This window comes from Tamandua tetradactyla, chromosome 3, assembly GCF_023851605.1.
Source record: "Tamandua tetradactyla isolate mTamTet1 chromosome 3, mTamTet1.pri, whole genome shotgun sequence".
NCBI lineage: Eukaryota > Metazoa > Chordata > Mammalia > Pilosa > Myrmecophagidae > Tamandua > Tamandua tetradactyla.
Window position 1 is genome coordinate 213248672 of NC_135329.1, and position 18122 is coordinate 213266793.

Genomic DNA, 18122 nt, shown 5'->3' on the forward strand with positions numbered 1-18122 from the left:
CTCATTTAATCCTCATAGCAATCCTATGTAGTAGGTTCATTTGGTGCCCCTATTTTACAGATGAGAAGACTGAGACAGGAAAATTAAACAACTTGCTCAAAGTTTCAGTGCTAGTAAGTGTTGGAGCTGGGGTTCAAACTGAGGCTCTAAATATGGTAAAACACACATATATAATTGTAGTCAACATAGTTTTGCCTGCTTTCTTAGTAGTTAAAAAGACATTTGCAATGGATTTGGATGGCTTATGCTCTTTAATAAAGCAGATGTTTCTTTTTGTCGTAGAAATTTTCCAGTAGAAATTCACCAAGCTGTGCCCTGCCGCCCCAACCATGAATGGCGTATATTTTAAATATTTTTTTGGCACAGTGTTTATCACACTGCAGTCTTATTACCTTTCTCTCCCCTTAAACTGCAAGCTTCTTGATGGCTGAGACTATGGCTAATTCAGAAGAGCCCCAACTCCTCAAAGGAGATTGGGTAAGAGTTGCTGAATGCTTGTATGAATGGAAATCATTACTGGTTGGTCATGGAGCTTTGCCTTTCAAAAATAGATGGCCTTTCTATAATTTCATCACATGATGACAACTTTGCATATCAGCAAATCATGTACAAAATGAGTCAAGAACACTAACTGCAAATGCAAATGAGGGAGGGACACCCAGGCAGAGCCCACCAGGCTCCTTGTGTTGAAGAGACTGAGTTGCAAGTCCTGGCAGGCCAGGTCAGCCTAGAGTCTGCAAGGCAAAGTGCTGGAAAAAGAGCACTCACAGAGAGACCTTGGCAGAGGGGCCCTTCGAGTATTCACTTGAGTTCTGATCAGTGTAGATGTATGAGGAAAGTACCTGAGACTGGGGAAAGAACCACCTGAAAGGATTCGAGGGGACAGTGTCCATAGCATAGGTGGAGCTGGAAATAGTGCCTCGACAATCAGAATGGAAAAACATCATAAGTCACGTGGCATGGATTTGAGGATTAAGAAGGGTGATGCCTCAGTAGTGGCAAAAAATTAATCTTAGGCTAAAAGCTACTCTGCTCTTGTCTAAGAAAGCTTAAAAGCAACAGCCCAAAGGATCAAACTATTTCCAAGTAGCTTTATGTCTCAGAACAAAGTTCAAGAATACTGATAGGCATACAAAAATATCCAGCACCCAATGACATAAACAGGGAGGAAAAGCAATCAATCAAAACTGACCCAAAAATGACACAGGTGATAGAATTAGTGTTGGGGGTATTAAAACAACTGTAACTGTATTCCATAGGTTCGAGAGGTTAGAGGAAAGATTGGTCATTCTAAGTAAAGAAATGGAGGATATAAAAAAGACCCCAAAATGGACTTCTGAAGATGAAAACTATGTCTGAGATGAAAATTATGCTTTATAGGATTTATGGTAGATCAGATTATTCAGAAGAAAAGATAAATTAAACATAAAAGACAAAACACAGAAAAATGAACCGAGCATCAGTGAGCTATGGGACTACTTCAAGGGTCTAATATATATGCTGTTGGAAGCTTTGAAGCGAACGAAGGGGCCCTACAGAAAAAGTGTGAAAAAAAATATGGCCCCAAATTTTCCAAATTTGTTGGAAGCTTTAAACTCACAGATCCAAGAAGCTCAATGAACTCCCAAGCACAAGAAAAAGAGAACTATACCAAGGCACATCATTATCAAACTGCTTAAAAGCAGTGATAGAGAGAAAATGTTAAAACCAGAAAAAAAGACCACTGCATACAAAAAACAAAGATGAGGATGACAGCAGATTTCTCAAACTAACACACACACACACACACACACACACACACACACACATACACACAAACAATAGCAGAGCAATGAATCTAAAGCAATGAAAGAAAAAACTCAAGCATCAATCTAGAATTCTCTAACTAATAAAAATATTTTTCAAAAACTCTGGTTAAATAAAGACTTTCAGACATACAAAAGCTGAAAGAATTCATCACCAGCAAACCTGCACTACTAGAAATGTTTGAGGCAGTCCTTCAAAGGAAGGAAAATGATCCCCAGTGGACTCTTGGATCTACACCAAGTAATGAAGGGAACTGGAAATGGTAATTACATGGGTAAACATAAAAACTCTTTTTATTATTATTTAAATATAGTTAAAAGATAGATGACAGTTTAAACAATAATAATAATGATGTATTGTAGGACTTATCCTGTATTTAGAAGGACTGCCATAAAACACGTGGCAGCAATAGCACATGGGCCAGGAGGGGAGAAATGGAAGTATACTACTGTATGTTTTTTATGCTATATGTGAAGTACTACTACATTACTTGAGGGTAGACTGGGATAAGTTAAAGATGTGTACTATAAATAACTAGATGGTTGTTTGAACCTAACCTATATCAATACTAACATTAAAGGTAAATGACCTAAAACCCAATTAAAAGACAGAGATTGTCAGAATGAATATTTAAAAAATCCATTTATAAGCTCCCTACAAGAAACCCACTTTAAAAATAAAGATACAAACAGGTTAAAAGTGAAAGGATGATGTGGCAGGCAGCTTCCATGATGGCTCCCCAGTGATCCTGGCTCCTAATATTCATGACCTAATGCAGTCCCCTCCTCTGAGTGTGGGCAGGACCTGTAACTTACTTCTAGTCAGTAGACTATGGCAAAGGTGCCGAGGGAAGGTCACTTCGCTGAATAGTTTACAAGTGCTGTAACTTCCATCTTGCTAGCCAACTTTCTCCGTTGACTTCTTGGCTTGCATGCTTTGATGAGGCAAGCTGCCATATTAGAGGCACCAATGGTGCAAAAGACTGAGGAAGGTCCTTTGAACAACAGTCAGCAAGGAACTGAGACCTTTAGCCCAACAGTTCTCAAAGAAATGAATTCTGATAATAACCATGAGCTTGGCAGCAAATTCTTCCACAGTTGATCATCAGTCCTTACTGACTGCTTGACTGCAGTCTCTTCTAAGACCTTAGAGCAAAGAACCCAGCTAAATTGTCCCCAGACTCCTGACCCACACTGTGAGATAAGCGTGTGTTATTTTAAGTCTATAAGCTTGTGGTAAATTGTTACACAGCAAGGTAAATTGTACACAAATACAGATGGAAAGAGGTATCCTCTACTAATATCAATTTAAAAAAAGCTAGATCAATATTCACCTGCTTACATTATTATCGAAGTAGATTTTAGGGAAAAGAATATCACCAGAGATAAAGAATGTCATTTTTTCTTCTTCTTTTTTTTTTTTTTTTTGCATGGGCAGGCACCAGGAATTGAACCCGGGTCTATGGCATGGCAGGTAAGAATGCTGCCTGCTGAGCCACTGTGGCCCGCCCAAGAATGTCATTTCTTAATGATAAAGGGGTCAGTTTTTGAAGAGGACTGTGCCTGTTTGAAATGATGTATGTGCCCTAGAAAAACCATGTTTTAATCCTACTCCCGTTTTGTAAACGCAGCCATTTCTTCTAATCCCTATTCAGTACTGTATGTCTGAAACTTTAATTAGATCATCTCCCTGGAGATGTGACTCAATCAAGAGTGGTTGTTAAACTGGATTAGGTGGAGACGTGTCTCCACCCATCTGGATGGGTCTTGATTAGTTTACTGGAATCCTATAAAAGAGGAAGCATTTTGCTGAATGAGGGACATTCTGAGACAGCAGAGAATGACATAGCCACAGGAAGCAGAGGGTCCACCAGCCAGAGTTTGGACATGAAGAAACGCCTCCCGGTTTGCTTCATGAAGTGGAGTCAGGAGAGAAAGCTAGCAGAGGACGCTGTGTTCACCACGTGCCTTTCCAGACGAGAGAGAAACTCTGACTGTGTTCACCATGTGCCTTTCCACTTGAGAGAGAAACCCTGAACTTCATTGGTCTTCTTGAACCAAGGTATCTTTCCCTGGATGCCTAACATTGGACAATTTCTATAGACTTGTTTTAATTGGGACATTTCCATGGCCTAAAAACTGTTAACTTGCAACTTATTAAATTCCCTTGTTAAAAGCCGCTCCATTTCTGGTAGACTGCATCCCGGCAGCTGAGGACATGACAAGGTACCATTTATGCACCTAAGAGCAGGGCTTCAAAACACCCCAAGCAAAGACTGATAGAACTGAAAGGAGAAATAGACAAACCCACAATTACAGTCAGAGATTTCAACACCCATCTTTCAGCAGCTTATAGAACAAGTAAGCAGAAAATCAGTCAGGGTGCAGAAAACTTGAACAACCCTACTATGCAACTTGACTAGTTGACACTGATAGAACATGCCATCTAAGACCACAGACTACACATCCTTTTCAAGCACATGTAGAACATTTTCTAAGACAGAACATATTTTGGATCATAAAACAAGTCTCAATAAATTTAAAAGGAATCAGGTCATTCAAAGTAAGCTCTCTGCCCCAATGAGATTAAATTAGATTTTAAAAGTAGAAAGACATCTAGAAATGCTCCAATATTTGGAAACTAAATAACACATTTCTATATAATCCATGGTCCAAAGGAAAAAATCAAAAGGGAAGTTAGAAAGTATTTTAAACTGAATGAAAATGAAAATAAAACCGATTAAAATTTGTGGGATGCTGCTATAGTAATACTTGGAAGGCCATTAGAGCACTAAAAGCCTGGATAAGAAAATGAGAAAACTCTCAACTAATGACATTAGCTACCAGCTTAATTAGGGAACTAGGAAAAGAAGAGCAAATGAAGCCCAACGTAAGCAGAATAAAGGAGGACAATGAAAATTACGTAGAAATCAATGAAAGACAACACAGAAAAACAATAGTGAAAGTCAATGAAAACAAAAGCAAGACTGACCAGGAGAAAAAGACATAAACTCTGATATTATGCAATTGGAGAGAGATGATATCATTCCAGATTCTACAAATATTAAAAAAGGATAATAAGGAAAAACTTTATACCCATAAATTTAACATGTTAGATGGTAAGAGACAAATCCTTGAGAAACAAACTACCAAGCTTACTCAAAAAGAAATAAATAACCCACGTAGCCATATATCTATTAATGATATTGGCTTTTAGTTACAAGTTTTTTCATAAAGAAAACTACAAGCCCAAACAGCTTCACTGATGAAGCTACCAAACATTAAAGGAAGAAAGAATAACATTTTTACTGAAGCTCTTCCAGAAAATAGAAGAGGAAAGAACCTTCCAAAGGTATTTTTAAGGCCAGTACCACTCTAACTTCAAAACCAGACAGATTTCACAAGAAATGAAAACTACAGACCAATATATCTAAATAAACATAGATGTAGACACTTTAAACAAACTTTCAGCAAATCAAATTCAACAATATGTAAAAAGGATAATACCTCATGAACAAGTAGGACTTATCCAGGGAATGCAAGGTAATCAATCAATGTATTCACTATATTAGCAGGCCAAAAAACCAAAAAACAAACAAACAAAAAAAACCATAGATTATCTCTACATTTGCAGAAAAGCATTTGACAAAATTCAACATCCATTCATAATAAAAATGCTCAGAAAATTAGAACTACAAGGGAGATTTCTTGATCTGAAAAAAAAAAGGCATCTACAAAAACCTACAACTACATACATACTTGATGGTGAAAAACTTAGTGCCTTCCTCTAAGAGCAGGAACAAGGAAGGCTGTCTACTCTCACCACTTCTATTTGGCCTTGCACTAGACATTCCGGTCAATACAAGGAGGCAAGAAAAAGTAATAAATAGCATCTAGATTAGAAAATAAGTAAAACTGTCTTTATTTGCAAATGACATGATTGCCTGCATAGACATCCTATAGAATCTACAAAAAAGCTACTAGAACAATAAGTGAGTTTAGCAAGGATATAGGACACCAGATCAATATAAAAATCAATTATGTTTTCATATAACAGCTACATGCAATCAGAAATGGAAATAAAATAAAGCCATTTACAAAGGCATCAACAATCTGAAATACTTAGGGTTAAATCTGATAAAATATGTGTTATCCCTGCACACTAAAGTCTGCAGAACATAGCTGAGAAAATTAAAGAAGCCCTAGATAAATGGAGAGGAAATAATGATTTAGTGGATTAGAAGAGCAATATTTTTATGAAGTCATTTCTTCTCAAATTTATCTATAGATTTAGTGCAACCCCAATCAAAACCCAGCAAGTTTTTTTTTTCTTTTTGGTAGAAACTGAAAAGAGTTTAAAATTTGCATGGAAATGCAAAAGGCCTAGATCAGCCAAAACAACTCTGAAAAAGACCAACGGTTGAGGACTCAGACTATTGGATTTAAAGGTTTATTACAACACTGCAGTGCTCATGGTTATGTGATGCTGATGTCAAAACAGACACATGGGTTGGCGGAACAGGACGATGTAGGGGAGCAGCTGCTCTGTGGTGCCTCGGGGCCTCACGTGACTCCACAAGGCCCTCGTGGGCAGAGGCTTGAACCACAGCTGAGTCACACAGTCTTGGGAGGACACGGTGTGCTCCTTTAGATGGGAGCTTGTAAGGTGCTTCTAGGAGGCGATTGCCCACTGGTCCCCTGTCCTCTCTGGGAGGCTGTCTGAAAGGTTCTCACGGCCTCCTGGGTGAGGTCTGTATCTTCACCACCCCAGGATAGAGACTATAAAATCGGCTTGGCCATGGTCTAAGCGTGGCTGCCCAGCAGTGGGGTATCCCACAGCTCGCATTGCAGCCACCTGGTCCCTTTTGTTTCAGGGTTGTCCTTTTTGGTGGTGGCACCTTTGGCTGGTCTTCCTTCCACTGCCAATGTAAGTAATAAACTGTAAGTAATAAACTAAGTAATAAACACTACATACCTATTAGAATGTCTAAAAGTGAATATTGACCATTCCAAGTGCTGACAATACGGAGCAACAGAGCTCTCACATTGTGCTAGTAAGAACATAAAATCATACAACCACTTTTGAAACCAGTTTGGCAGTTTTTTAAAAATTTAAATATACTCTTACTATGTGACCTAGCCATTCAACTCTTAGGTCTTTACCCAAGAGAAACGAAAGTGTGTGCCCATACAAATGCTTGTCCACAGATATTCACAGTGGTATGATTTGCGATAGCCAAAAAACTGCAAACAGCCAAACATCTTTCAACAGGCAGATGAACAAGTCCCCCGTGATTTACCACACAGTGGACTACTACTCAGCAATGAAGTGTAATGAACTAGGGACACATACGACAAGAGTAATGAATCTCAGGCGGGCCACGGTGGCTCAGCAGGCAAGAATGCTTGCCTGCCATGCCAGAGGACCCAGGTTTGATTCCCGGTGCCTGCCCATGTAAAAAAAAAAAAAAAAAAGAGTAATGAATTTCAAAATAATTATGCTGAGCGGAAGAAGCCACACACAAAAGAGCACGCTCCATTTATACGAAATTCTAGAAAATTCAGTCTAACCTACAGTAGCAGAAACCAAATCAGTGGTTGCCTGGGGATGGGGTCTGGAGGAAGGGGCAAGTGGGAGGCATTGCCAAGGGGCACAGGAAATTTGGGGGAGTGAGTGATGGATGTGCTCGCTAGCCTGGGGGTGTGGATGGTTTTCTGAGTTATAGCCAGGTGTCAACACTTTTCACCTGTGCACTTTAAACCTGCAGTTTATTGCGTATCAATTACACCTCTGCACAGCAGCTTCTAAAGAATATTGTTAGAAACGTCTTTCCCTCGGACTCAGCAGTCCAGGGCTCTCCCGTCCTCGTGGGCTCAAACTTCTGAGTCCCTACTCTGAGCTCGGGTGACAGTGCTTAGGTGGTGACCTGTCTGGTCATGCGACCCAGCGGCCCTCCCTGCCCACTGCCCTCCTCCTCCTCCTGGTCCAGGAGACCCAGTGACTTGGGACAACTGGTGGACAGACGTTAAGGGCGGCACAGGCCTTCAGAGTCCACGGGTCCCAAGTCCTTAACGTGACTTCCATGAATCGCCACCCCTGCGCTGGAAGGCGATACATTTTATACTCAGCCCTCGGAAGGGACGAGAACAGGCCGACAAAAGAAATGTCAGGATGAGACGAGGCAGGCTAGGGCCTCCGTCTCCGCCCCGTGCTCCGGGCTGCGGCTCCCAGGACGCGCCGGACGCTCCCCCAGGCCTGCGCCGGGCTGGACGCGGAGCCGCGGGCCCCCCGGGCCCCCCGGGCGCTGGGCCTGGGAAAGGGCGCACGCAGCTCAGCCTCCGCGTGGGACGCCGAGGCCCCTGCCCCGAGCAGCTAACCATTTATGTCACACTGTGACAATTATTCTGCATAAAATTATCATTAAAAACCCTAATTTTTCAGCTCCAACCCCGCCAGCGGCCTTTCAGCCTCTCCAGCGCGGCCTCGGCGGCGGGACCGCGGCGCTCATTACCTCGGCGTGGCGCCGCCCCCCGCGCGCGCAATCAGGCGCAATTAACCCGGCCGGGCCCCGCCGGGGCGCGAACCCGGGTCCAGTCCCGGCCCGGGCGCGATGGGGCCCGGGGCGGGGCGCGGCTGGGGGTCGGCGGCGCCGGGTGGGGGAGGCGGGGGAGGAGCCCTGCTGGGCGGCCGGGGCGGTGGCGAGGGCTGCGGCCGGGCCCGGGACGTGGCGGGGGGCGGGGACGGGGCGGGGTCTGGGGACCAGCCCTGGCAGTGGGCGGAACGGGGTCCGGGATCGGAGGGTGTCCACGGCAGGGACGGGGTCCGAGGTGTGGGGGCGCCCGTGTCGTGGGGCGGGGTAGGGCGGGGGTCGGGGTCTGGGCGGGATCCCGGGGGACAGGGTCGGGGTGGGGGCCGGGCCTGGGGTTCAGTCCCAGTTGTGGGCGGGTCTGGGTTCGGGGATGAGGGGGAGCCCGGTCCTGGGGCGGATCTGGGTTTCGGGCCCCCGGCCGCGTCGGGGCGCGCGTCCTTACCCGAGCGAGGCGACGCTGCGGCAGAGGTGCAGGGGCGCCAGGCCGTCGGCGCGGGGCAGGTCGGGGTCGGCGCGGTGCTGCAGCAGCAGCCGGGCGCAGGCCGTGTGGCCCCCCAGGCAGGCCTCGTGCAGGGCGCCGCGGCCGCCGGGGCTGGCGTCGGGGTGGGCGCCGCGGCCGAGCAGGTGGCGCACACAGGCCGTGTGGCCGCGGGCCGCGGCGATGCACAGGGGCGTGGTGAGCTCGCGCTTGTACTCCAGGGTCCAGAGGCCTGGGACGGAGGAGGGGAAAGGAAAGGTGGGTGACGGGTGGGGAATCCCCGGGGATGTCCATTAAGGCCCAAAGAGGGTGAAACTGTCTCTTAGAAGTGTGGGCATTATAGGCTGAGGGTTAGGGACAGAGAAACCCAGAGAGAACCTGCTGGACGTATGGATTAAAGGGGGTGGGGTGGGGAATGAGACCCCCAGGGAGTGACAGGTGAGGAGAGAGACCCAGAGAGGGGCAGGAAGAGATACCAAGGGAAAAGCAAGATGGGAGAGAGGTTGGAGACAGAGGCACATTGAGAGACAGGGATGCAGTGAGAGAGAGAAAAGCAATAAATTGAAAAGGCCAGCACTGAGCTACAGAGAGGCAGAGAGAGAGAAGGGATCTGTGGGAGGCAGCAGGGTTTTGCCAAATAGGCAGATGATTGAGGAACTGGGCGAGAGTCAAGGATTTCACCGCTGAGCAAGCCCCACAGACAGCGGGGAGAGCTGTAAGGGAGGAATTCCTATTTTCCTGCCTCTAAATCAGGCAGAGCCAGGAGGAAGGGCAGGTGCTCAGTGAGCGGTGGCTTTTCCTGGAATCAAGCCCTCCCCGCCCAGCCCCAAAGTTACCCTTTTATGCCATGAAGACAACAGACAAAAACAGACTGACCCACGTCACCAAGTTTGCTCAAGAAAAGGACTCAGAGAAACTTTAGCCCTCTTGCAAGTGGCTGAGTTTTAGAAGTGCGCTTTGATGTGACGTTCCACATTCAGCACAATTCTGGTTTGTTTCTCTGTGCTTTTTAGGTGTGTGTGTGTGTGTGTGTGTGTGTGTGTGTGTGTGTGTAGGGTTGTTCTTTCTTGAGGGATGAAATGGAGCAGGTGCTATCCATTTTACTTCTCTGAAAACTTTGGAGCTTTCAAAAGGCCGGTGGAAGGTTGTTAGCGGCTGGGAGCGCGGGTGGTGATGGGGATAGCGGTCCCTGGCGAGTACACATCAAGAGGCAGGATTTCACATGGCAGGGATGCCGTCCTGTAATGATGGTAGAATCGATACCGGGACTGTAATGAGGAGACCCTTTTCACAGGCCACCTCCTCCCCAGGAGCCACGCTGAGCAGTTCTGAAAGACCACTCATTAATTCCCTACCTGCGCGTGGCACAGAGCTGCAGCCTGTCACCCCCATCCCACGCAGTGCACACGCGCTGGGGGAAGTAGGGGTCAGTAATCCCTGGTGGTGAAAGTGTGATGGCTGGAGGCCGTGGAGATGTAGATCTGCACTGGTTTTGGCTGCCCTTCCCCTGGAAGCTGGGGGCCTGGCAGGGGTGGGGGGCGTGGCTGTGCTTCTTGGTGCAACAGTAACTTCCCTTCCTGCAGGGAGCTGCTGCTGGTTCTCGGATTCGATTCATTTTCTAAGCTATGAAGTTTGCTTACTGGGAGCAAGGAAGGGGTGCTCCATTCTCCAACATGGGCCAGAGTCCCGGTCTCCTCCAGCTCTGTTTGCCTGCCCTGGATTCCCACCTCCTTCCGTGAACTAGGGGAAGGGGCCACGGGTGGACATGGACTCATCCATCGCTAAGGGTCGGGACCCTTCCTTAGGGCCCTGAACTCAGTGAGCCTCCGTCAGGTCTTCAAGGGAACCTGGGCTGGGAGGAGGGCACCTCTCTCTCCCTGTGGCTTCCACCCTGCTCTGCCCACAGGAGGAACGCGGGCTTCGGCTCCTCTCCACGTGGCCCATCCCGCCAAGCCTCAGCTCCCCACGCCCGGGCTCTCCTCGGCCCCAGGAACTGGCTGGGGCTATTGAATGGGAAAACCCCTTTGCAGGTTTGGTGCCCAGGACAAGCTGCTGGGAACCTGCTGTCTCCATGGCGCTTCCTCGGCGGGAGCTGGAAGCGTCACACGTCTCATAAGTGGGTGAGGGTGCTGTTCTCAGACGGGCTTGGTCATTTCTGCTCCTGGGTTGGCCACGAGGAGAGGCAGGTGGCAGAGGGGACAGGGCAGAGTCCAAGTGGCGCAAGTGCCCACCTTCCCTCTCTCCCTCTTATCGATTGAATTGTGTCCATCAGAGGGTGTGTGCACAGCCCTGTCCTGCCCTGTCCTGCAAATAGATCTTTGACGATGCTTTAAGGGTCCCCTGGTGATATGGGCTGAATCGTGTCCCCCCAAAAGGTATATCGAGTCCTAACCCCCAGGACCTCGGAATGTAACTTTATTTGGAAATAGGGTTATTACAGAAGTAATTAGTTAAGATGAGGCCCAGCTGGATTACCTTGGACCCTGAATACCATATGACTAGTGTCCTTATTAAAAAAGGGAAATTTGGGCACAGAGAGACAGAGGGGAGAAGGCAGCGATTGGCGGCAGACCACCAGACGTGAGGAGAGCCACAGAGTCTGCCCTGGGGCACCGAGGGAAGTGCCGCCATGCTGACACCGTAGTGTCAGACTTCTAGCCTCCCGAAGCACGGGCGATGCATTTCTGTCTTTTTAAACCAGCCAGATTGTTGATGTTGTAATGGCAGCCCCAGGAAATTAAGATTCTTCCCAACCCACGTGGAAGGCTTCAGCCCGTCTAACTCTCTGGGAGCAGTTTCCTCAGCCGCAGCTGAGGTCCCTTCGTTTTCAACATTCTCTAACCTGCTGGGGTTACAGGTCTGTTGTAGGGGTTGGGAGATGAAGGAGAAGGAAAAAATCGGTCTTTGGATTCAGGCAATGTGTCAAAGGTGGGTTAACACTAATTTGAAATGGTGAGAGGTGCCGTGTGTGTGTGTGTGTGTGCGTGTGCGTGTGCGTGTGTGTGCGCGTGCGTGTGTGTGTGTGTGTGCGTGTGTGTGTGTGTGTGTGTGTGTCCAGGGCTGGAAAATATGGGCTTTAAAAAAAGAAACGATAGAAAATGCAAAGCATTTGGCATTCTTGTTGTGTTGCTGTCACAATACTTTGGAGAAACTATCCACACCCCTCTTTGGGACAGATGGGGAGAGGAGGCCCAGAAAGGGCCCAGGTACCCCCACAGTTGGGAGGTGACAAAGCCCAGACTGGAAGTGACATCTCCCCACAGCCCCTGCTGCCCCACTGGCTGGTGTGAACTACTTAGCCCTTCTATAGTCCTTTAGGCTTATTCCCTTTTTCCTGCGAGGGGTATAAACAGAACCGTGTCAGGCCTTTGGAAGCTGGCCTTCTGCATTCTTTACGAGCCAGGGACGTGGGACACTGCCCCATGCCTCCTTGACCACAGGTTCTCAAATCTCAAGGTCTGGCAGGGCTGCTTGGCACCTGGCACCTTATTCCAACACATGAGCCCTTGCGGAGGGTATGTTACATCTGAACCCAATATGGCCTGTGGTCAGCATGGGCCCGTCTCTTGCAGCAGGGCGATGCCATGTCTCCACTCGTGGTCTCTGCTGCTCTGCCCAGCACATTCAGGGAGTAGGGACACACCTGATCATATATGACATAGGTCCTCTGACCTCTTCCCCTGGACTGCCCCCACTCTCAGGCACCCCTCAGTTCCAGGGTTGATGCTGGCTTTGCCCCAGCTGCCCTGCAGTAGCTGTAGCGTCCCAGCTCCACAGAAGGAGAGTGCACAGAGCTGCAAGCCAGGTCCTGCTTGGGGGCCCTCTAAGGAGAGGCGACCCTGCTCCTTCTCCCACCTCCCTGGGCTGCCAGATGCTGATCCTGGCAGATCAGTCCCAAACCAATGATCTTTGCTAAAAAGGAGACACATTTCCAATACCAGATGGGGCATTGCCCTTTTGATCTCTTGCACCCCACCACCTAAAACCTGCCATCTCATGCAAACCAAACTTCACTTATAGACATCTTTTCCTTGATGATGTTAAATGCAATGCCCTTCTGTGCAGCCAAACACAGGAACCATACATTCTGAGAGAGGATTAGTAGCTCCTTAAAAGCAAGTAGCAGAGCTTTGAAAAGAGTACCTGACAGTCCAAATGTGGCTGGGGACTTCACCTGCCACTCCATCTCATCCTGCCTGATCTCAAACACCACGTTGGCGCCCTGGAAGAACTGGTCCACAAGGCCTTGAAGACGGTCCAGGTCCCCCGTAACCAAGGCGGTATGGTACTCAAGCTCTGGGGACCCAGCTCTAACTGGAGCATCTTTGTCCATCTTCTGAAAGATCTGAAGTCTTCCTCTAATTGGCTCTGGCTGTCTCTCCATCGCGACGTGGTCTCTTTCAGAAAAGCTCCCCAGAGGTGGAAAGATGGACTTCAAGAGTGTGAGCTATTTCTATTGTCATTACTCAATTGAAATCCAGTTGGGCTCAATGGTGTGTATTTATAGCTTGTGTGGGCTCCGATGTGACAATAGTTATTTGATATGGCTGGGACCATGTGACTGCTGGAATGCCACCGAGACCATCTTGTGATTATGCCAATGCTGACTCCAGAGAGACACATCCGCAAGTCACAAACGCTCTCTGCATGGCAAGGGCAGATGCCCAGGACACACGTTGGATGCCCTTTAACCTGATTTTGCCTGGGCAGATGATTTTGTAGCCTTAAAGAACATTTGTGTTACCTGTTTGTGTTGGTGAGGTGACTAGCTTGAAAATATGACTTCTGCAGCCAAAATGCTTTGCAAATAAGTGATATCTTCTCAGGTTTTTAAAAATCATGTTTTGTAGAAAATTTGGGAATGTAAGTTTTATGGATCACCAAACATGTACCAGTTTCTTTTTAGATATTATTATATTTACACCTGGTGGTGGTTAAATTAATGTGTTAACTTGGCTAGGTTATGGTGTCCAGTTGTTCAGTCAAGCAAGCACTGGCCTGATCCTGTGAGGGTATTTCATAGATTTAAATCATTAGTCAGTTGGTTGCATCTATGGCTGATTGCATCTAAAATCAACAGAGGAAATTGCCTTTAGCAATGAGAGAATTCTCATCTAATCAGATTGAAGGCTTAAAGTGAGAACTGATGTTTTCAGCAGACAGAAGAATTTCTCTCTACTTCAGCAGGCCAGTTTGTCTTGGGGGAATGCATCAAAATCTTCATCATCTGTAGTCCACCTTATGCAATTTGGATTTGTCAATCCCCATGAGCCAATTCCTATAGTAAATCTCATGATATTTACACATGTAACTCCCCTGTCAGTTCTGTTTCCCTGTAGAACCCTGGCTAATATAAATTTTGGTCCTTGAGATATAGAATCTTAAGGATATTTCCAAATCGGTTGTGAGGTTTTGGAATTTGGTTCTCTAACCTGATTAGATTAAAAACTGCTAATGACTCTATTTCCAATGATCAAGAGGCCACTGATAGCCCATGGTGTGAGCTGGCAATAGAGATACGCAAAATATCCACCTTTGAATAGTGCTATTCAAATGCTTGTAAGAGGCAAGGCTCTAGGTGACAGTGTTTTTGATACTTTATTGGAGTATTGTGGGGTTAAAAACTATAATGATGTCTTGTTCTTAAATATACTGGAAACAGTTAAAGAAATGGATGCGCTCGAGGCTTCAGATTCCCAGCACAAGTGCCCTATGTAGGACATGAAAATCTCCCTGCGTGCCCTGAAAGAAACTCTCATTTCTTATGGTCACAGACTTGAGATTTCTTAAATCAGACCCAGAATCTCATTGTGTGAGTAGCTCCATTAAAACATAAATTGAATTCCCAAATTTTAAGGCGTCTGCGGTTAAAGTGAGGGCATTGATGGGGAAGGAACGGGATCCTGAAAATTGTCATGGGGAAATATGGGCTGAGAATGATGACAGTGGGGACATTGAAACCCTCAACTCTGCTGAGTCTTCTAGGCCAGATAAATCTGTAAAGATTTACACTGAGGAATCAGCCACCTGACCTCCAGTATTCCTTGAAAAATCAACCATCCGAACGCGAGTCTTCCCTGAGGAGACATCCCCCCCACCTCCTTCGGAAGAGATTAACTCTCTTTCACCAGATGAAAGCATAGTGCAATGTCATGACGTAGTTGGCTTGCAGGACACTGCAAATTCCTCTCGTAACCCAACCCTACCACCCCTTTTTTTTGTCCAGACCCATCACTGTTATTCTGAAATCCAACAGGTCCTGAAAAATGAGGTACAATGAGGAGACCCATGAGGAGGTGCAAACACTCCAAAAGAACTGCATGAGTTTTTGAATGTATATAAATAGAAAAAGAGGAATTTGTGTGGAGATGGCTATTAAAGGTGTGGGATAGCGGTGGAAGGAGCGTCAAGTCAGACCAGGTGGAATTTATTGATATGGGCCCACTAAGCAGAGAGTCTGGATTCAGTGTTGTAGCTCAAGGGCTGAGAAAGAGCTCTAATGGTTTGTTAGTGTGGTTGGCTGAAGTATGGACTAAAAGTTGGCCTATGGTGCCTGAAGTTGAAATCCCAGAACTGCCCTTGTATAAAGTAGATGAGGGGATCCAAAGGCTTAGAGAGCCCTAGTCATCCTGTCCCGGGAATGCCCAGAGGGTACACCTTTCACAGGGACTGTTAGTAATCAATTTGTGGGAGCAGCTCTATCACCTTTTAAGAGCTTGTCACTATTCTTTGTAGGTTAGGTGTGGGAACTGCAGCCACTAAATTTGGGTCCTTAAGCACAATGGGATGATTGGATCCCAGGTTGGCCAGAGCCAAATGGCGGCACTTAATCACCCTAGACAAGTTAGATATGGCTACCATAGTAGGCAGTAAAGTCAAAGCAATAATAGTCTGGCCCACAGAGACCCATGGCTTTGGCTAGCTGATCATGAGATACCAAAAGTGAAATAGGTACTAAATTCTTACTTGATCTGTATAGGCAGAAGAGTTCTAGGTCAAGTGAAGAGTTCTAGGTCAAGTGAAAAAGTCTAACTTGAATTACAAAAATAGAGTCACAATCCCTCAATCAATGCCCAGTCTTGAGATCGTTTACAGACTCAGACCACCTTGAATGAAGGGAAGGTTAAGTTTCTTTGAGGAAGGATTCTGTTACATTGTCAAAAATTTATACTGCTAATCTTCCTCTCAGCCTTTCCCTTAGGGACAGATAGTCTTTTACCAGAGTGACTGTGCATTAGGGAAAAGGAAATGATCAGGTATTTGGGGGATTATTATACACATGTTCTGTTATTAATTCCAGGAGACCCAAAATGTCTCTCTGGTTCCCCAGAGGAGTAGGGGCTTAGGGAGGTAAGGTAATCAATGGGTTTTTAGCTCAGGTCCATCTCATAGTGGATCCAGTGGGTATCCAAGCCCATTCTGTGGTTGTTTCCCATTCTGGAATGCATAATTGGAATAGATATACTTGACAATTGACAGAATCCACATAGTTCTTCTCTGATTCGTGAGGTTATTGCTATTTTGATAGGAAAGACAAAGTCACTAGAATTGGCTCTATCTATCAAAACACCAACTCAAAAGCAATAGTGCATTCCTGGAAGGGTTGCAGAGATTGGTGCCATCACCAAGGACTCGATCCCACCCACATTCCCAGTCAACTCTCCTATTTGGCCTGTGAAGAAAACAGACAAATCCTGGAGGATGACAGTGGATTATTGCAGACTTAACCAGCTGGTGACTTCCACTGCGGCTGCTGTTCCAGATGTGGTATCACTGGTTGAGCAAATTGACACATCCCCGGTATCCAATACACAGCTACTGCTCTTGGCAAATGCTTTTTTCCCGATACCTGTTAGTAAAGACCACCAGAAACAGTTTGCTTTAAGCTGGCAAGGCTAGCAACATACCTTTAGCATCCTATTTCAGGGGTGCGTCAACTCTCCGGCCCTATGTCATAGTCTAGTAGGGACTTTGATTAGCTTTCCCTTCCACAAGACATCACACTGGTCCATTATATTGGTGACATTATGCTGATTAGACTGAGTAAGCAAGAAGTAGCAACAGCTTTAGGCTTCCCAGTAAGGCATTTACATGTTGGAGGGTGGGAGGTAAGTCCAACAGAAATTCAGGGGCTTTCCTTTCAGTGAAATTTCCAGGTGTTCAGTGGTGTGGGGCGTGTTGAAATAACACTTCAGAGGTGAGGGATAAACTGTTGCATCTTGCTGCTTCTACACACAACCACAACAAAAAAGGCAAAATGCCTGGTTGGCCTCTTTGGATGTTGGAGGAAAAGTACTACTTATTTAGGTGCAGAACTCTGGCTCATTTACCAAGTAACCTGAAAAGCTGCTAGTTTTGAGCCAGGACTGGAACAAGAGGAGGCCCCACGTGTCAGTCTACCATGCAAGCTGCTCTGCCACTTGGGCCATATGATCTGGCAGAGCCAATGCGGGTAGAACTTTCAATGGCGAATAGAGACGCTGTTTGGAGCCTTTGGTAGGCACCTGGGGAGAATCACAGCACAGACCTATAGATTTTAGAGTCAAGCCAAAGCATCCTCTGCAGATAACTACTCTCTTCTTGAGAAAGAGGTAAGGATTGTTTTTACACTTTTAAATGGTTGTGGAAAGAGAAAAAGAAAAAAAATACTTTGTGATGTGTGGAAATGATAAAAAATTCAAATATAAATGCAGTTTATTGGGACTCCAGCCTGCTCATTCATTTATGCATTGTCTGTGGCTGTTTTTCCCACAATGGTAGAGTTGAGTTGTTGCACTAGAGACCCTATGACCCACCAACCTGGAAACATTTACTATCCTGCTCTTTAAGCAAAAAGTTGATCCTTGGTCTAGGGGTTAAGAAAGGTGGCCAGGTGCCACAGTGAACCAGCTAATTCTTATTAAGCAAAAGTACCACCCCAAATCACCCAGCCTTCTCTTTGTTGCTTTCCAGCGTGTCTTCTTGTTTTGGGTCCCGTCCACTTTCTCTGCTACCATGGTGGATGGTGAGTGTGTTTTGGGGGCAGTGGCAGCCACTGTGTGGGAGTTCCAGCTGAGCGCAGTGATGGCCCAGCTGGGTCAGTATCCTTGGCTGAAGATTCCATAGGAGCAGACTGGGGTCACCCAAAGGCACCATCTGGGGTCCTGGTGGCCTGTGAGTTTCTTCCAGTTGTTGAGACCCAATCACAAAATGTGCATCTCTGGCTGAAGCTGTACCGTGCCCCAAACTTCTATTTTCTGAATGGTAGCA

General features: G+C 46.3%; 1 protein-coding gene across 1 annotated transcript in view; it reads right to left on the reverse strand.

Moving 5' to 3' along the window:
* ASB18 (ankyrin repeat and SOCS box containing 18) overlaps nt 1–18122 on the reverse strand; it is a 65881-nt gene that overhangs the window by 28489 nt on the left and 19270 nt on the right. The window contains exons 2-3 of the mRNA XM_077152079.1: nt 13017–13141; nt 8838–9105 (exon numbers count right to left, since the gene is read on the reverse strand). Of these exons, the coding sequence (XP_077008194.1) occupies nt 8838–9105; nt 13017–13141 (393 nt within the window). The remainder of the gene's footprint in view (nt 1–8837; nt 9106–13016; nt 13142–18122) is intronic.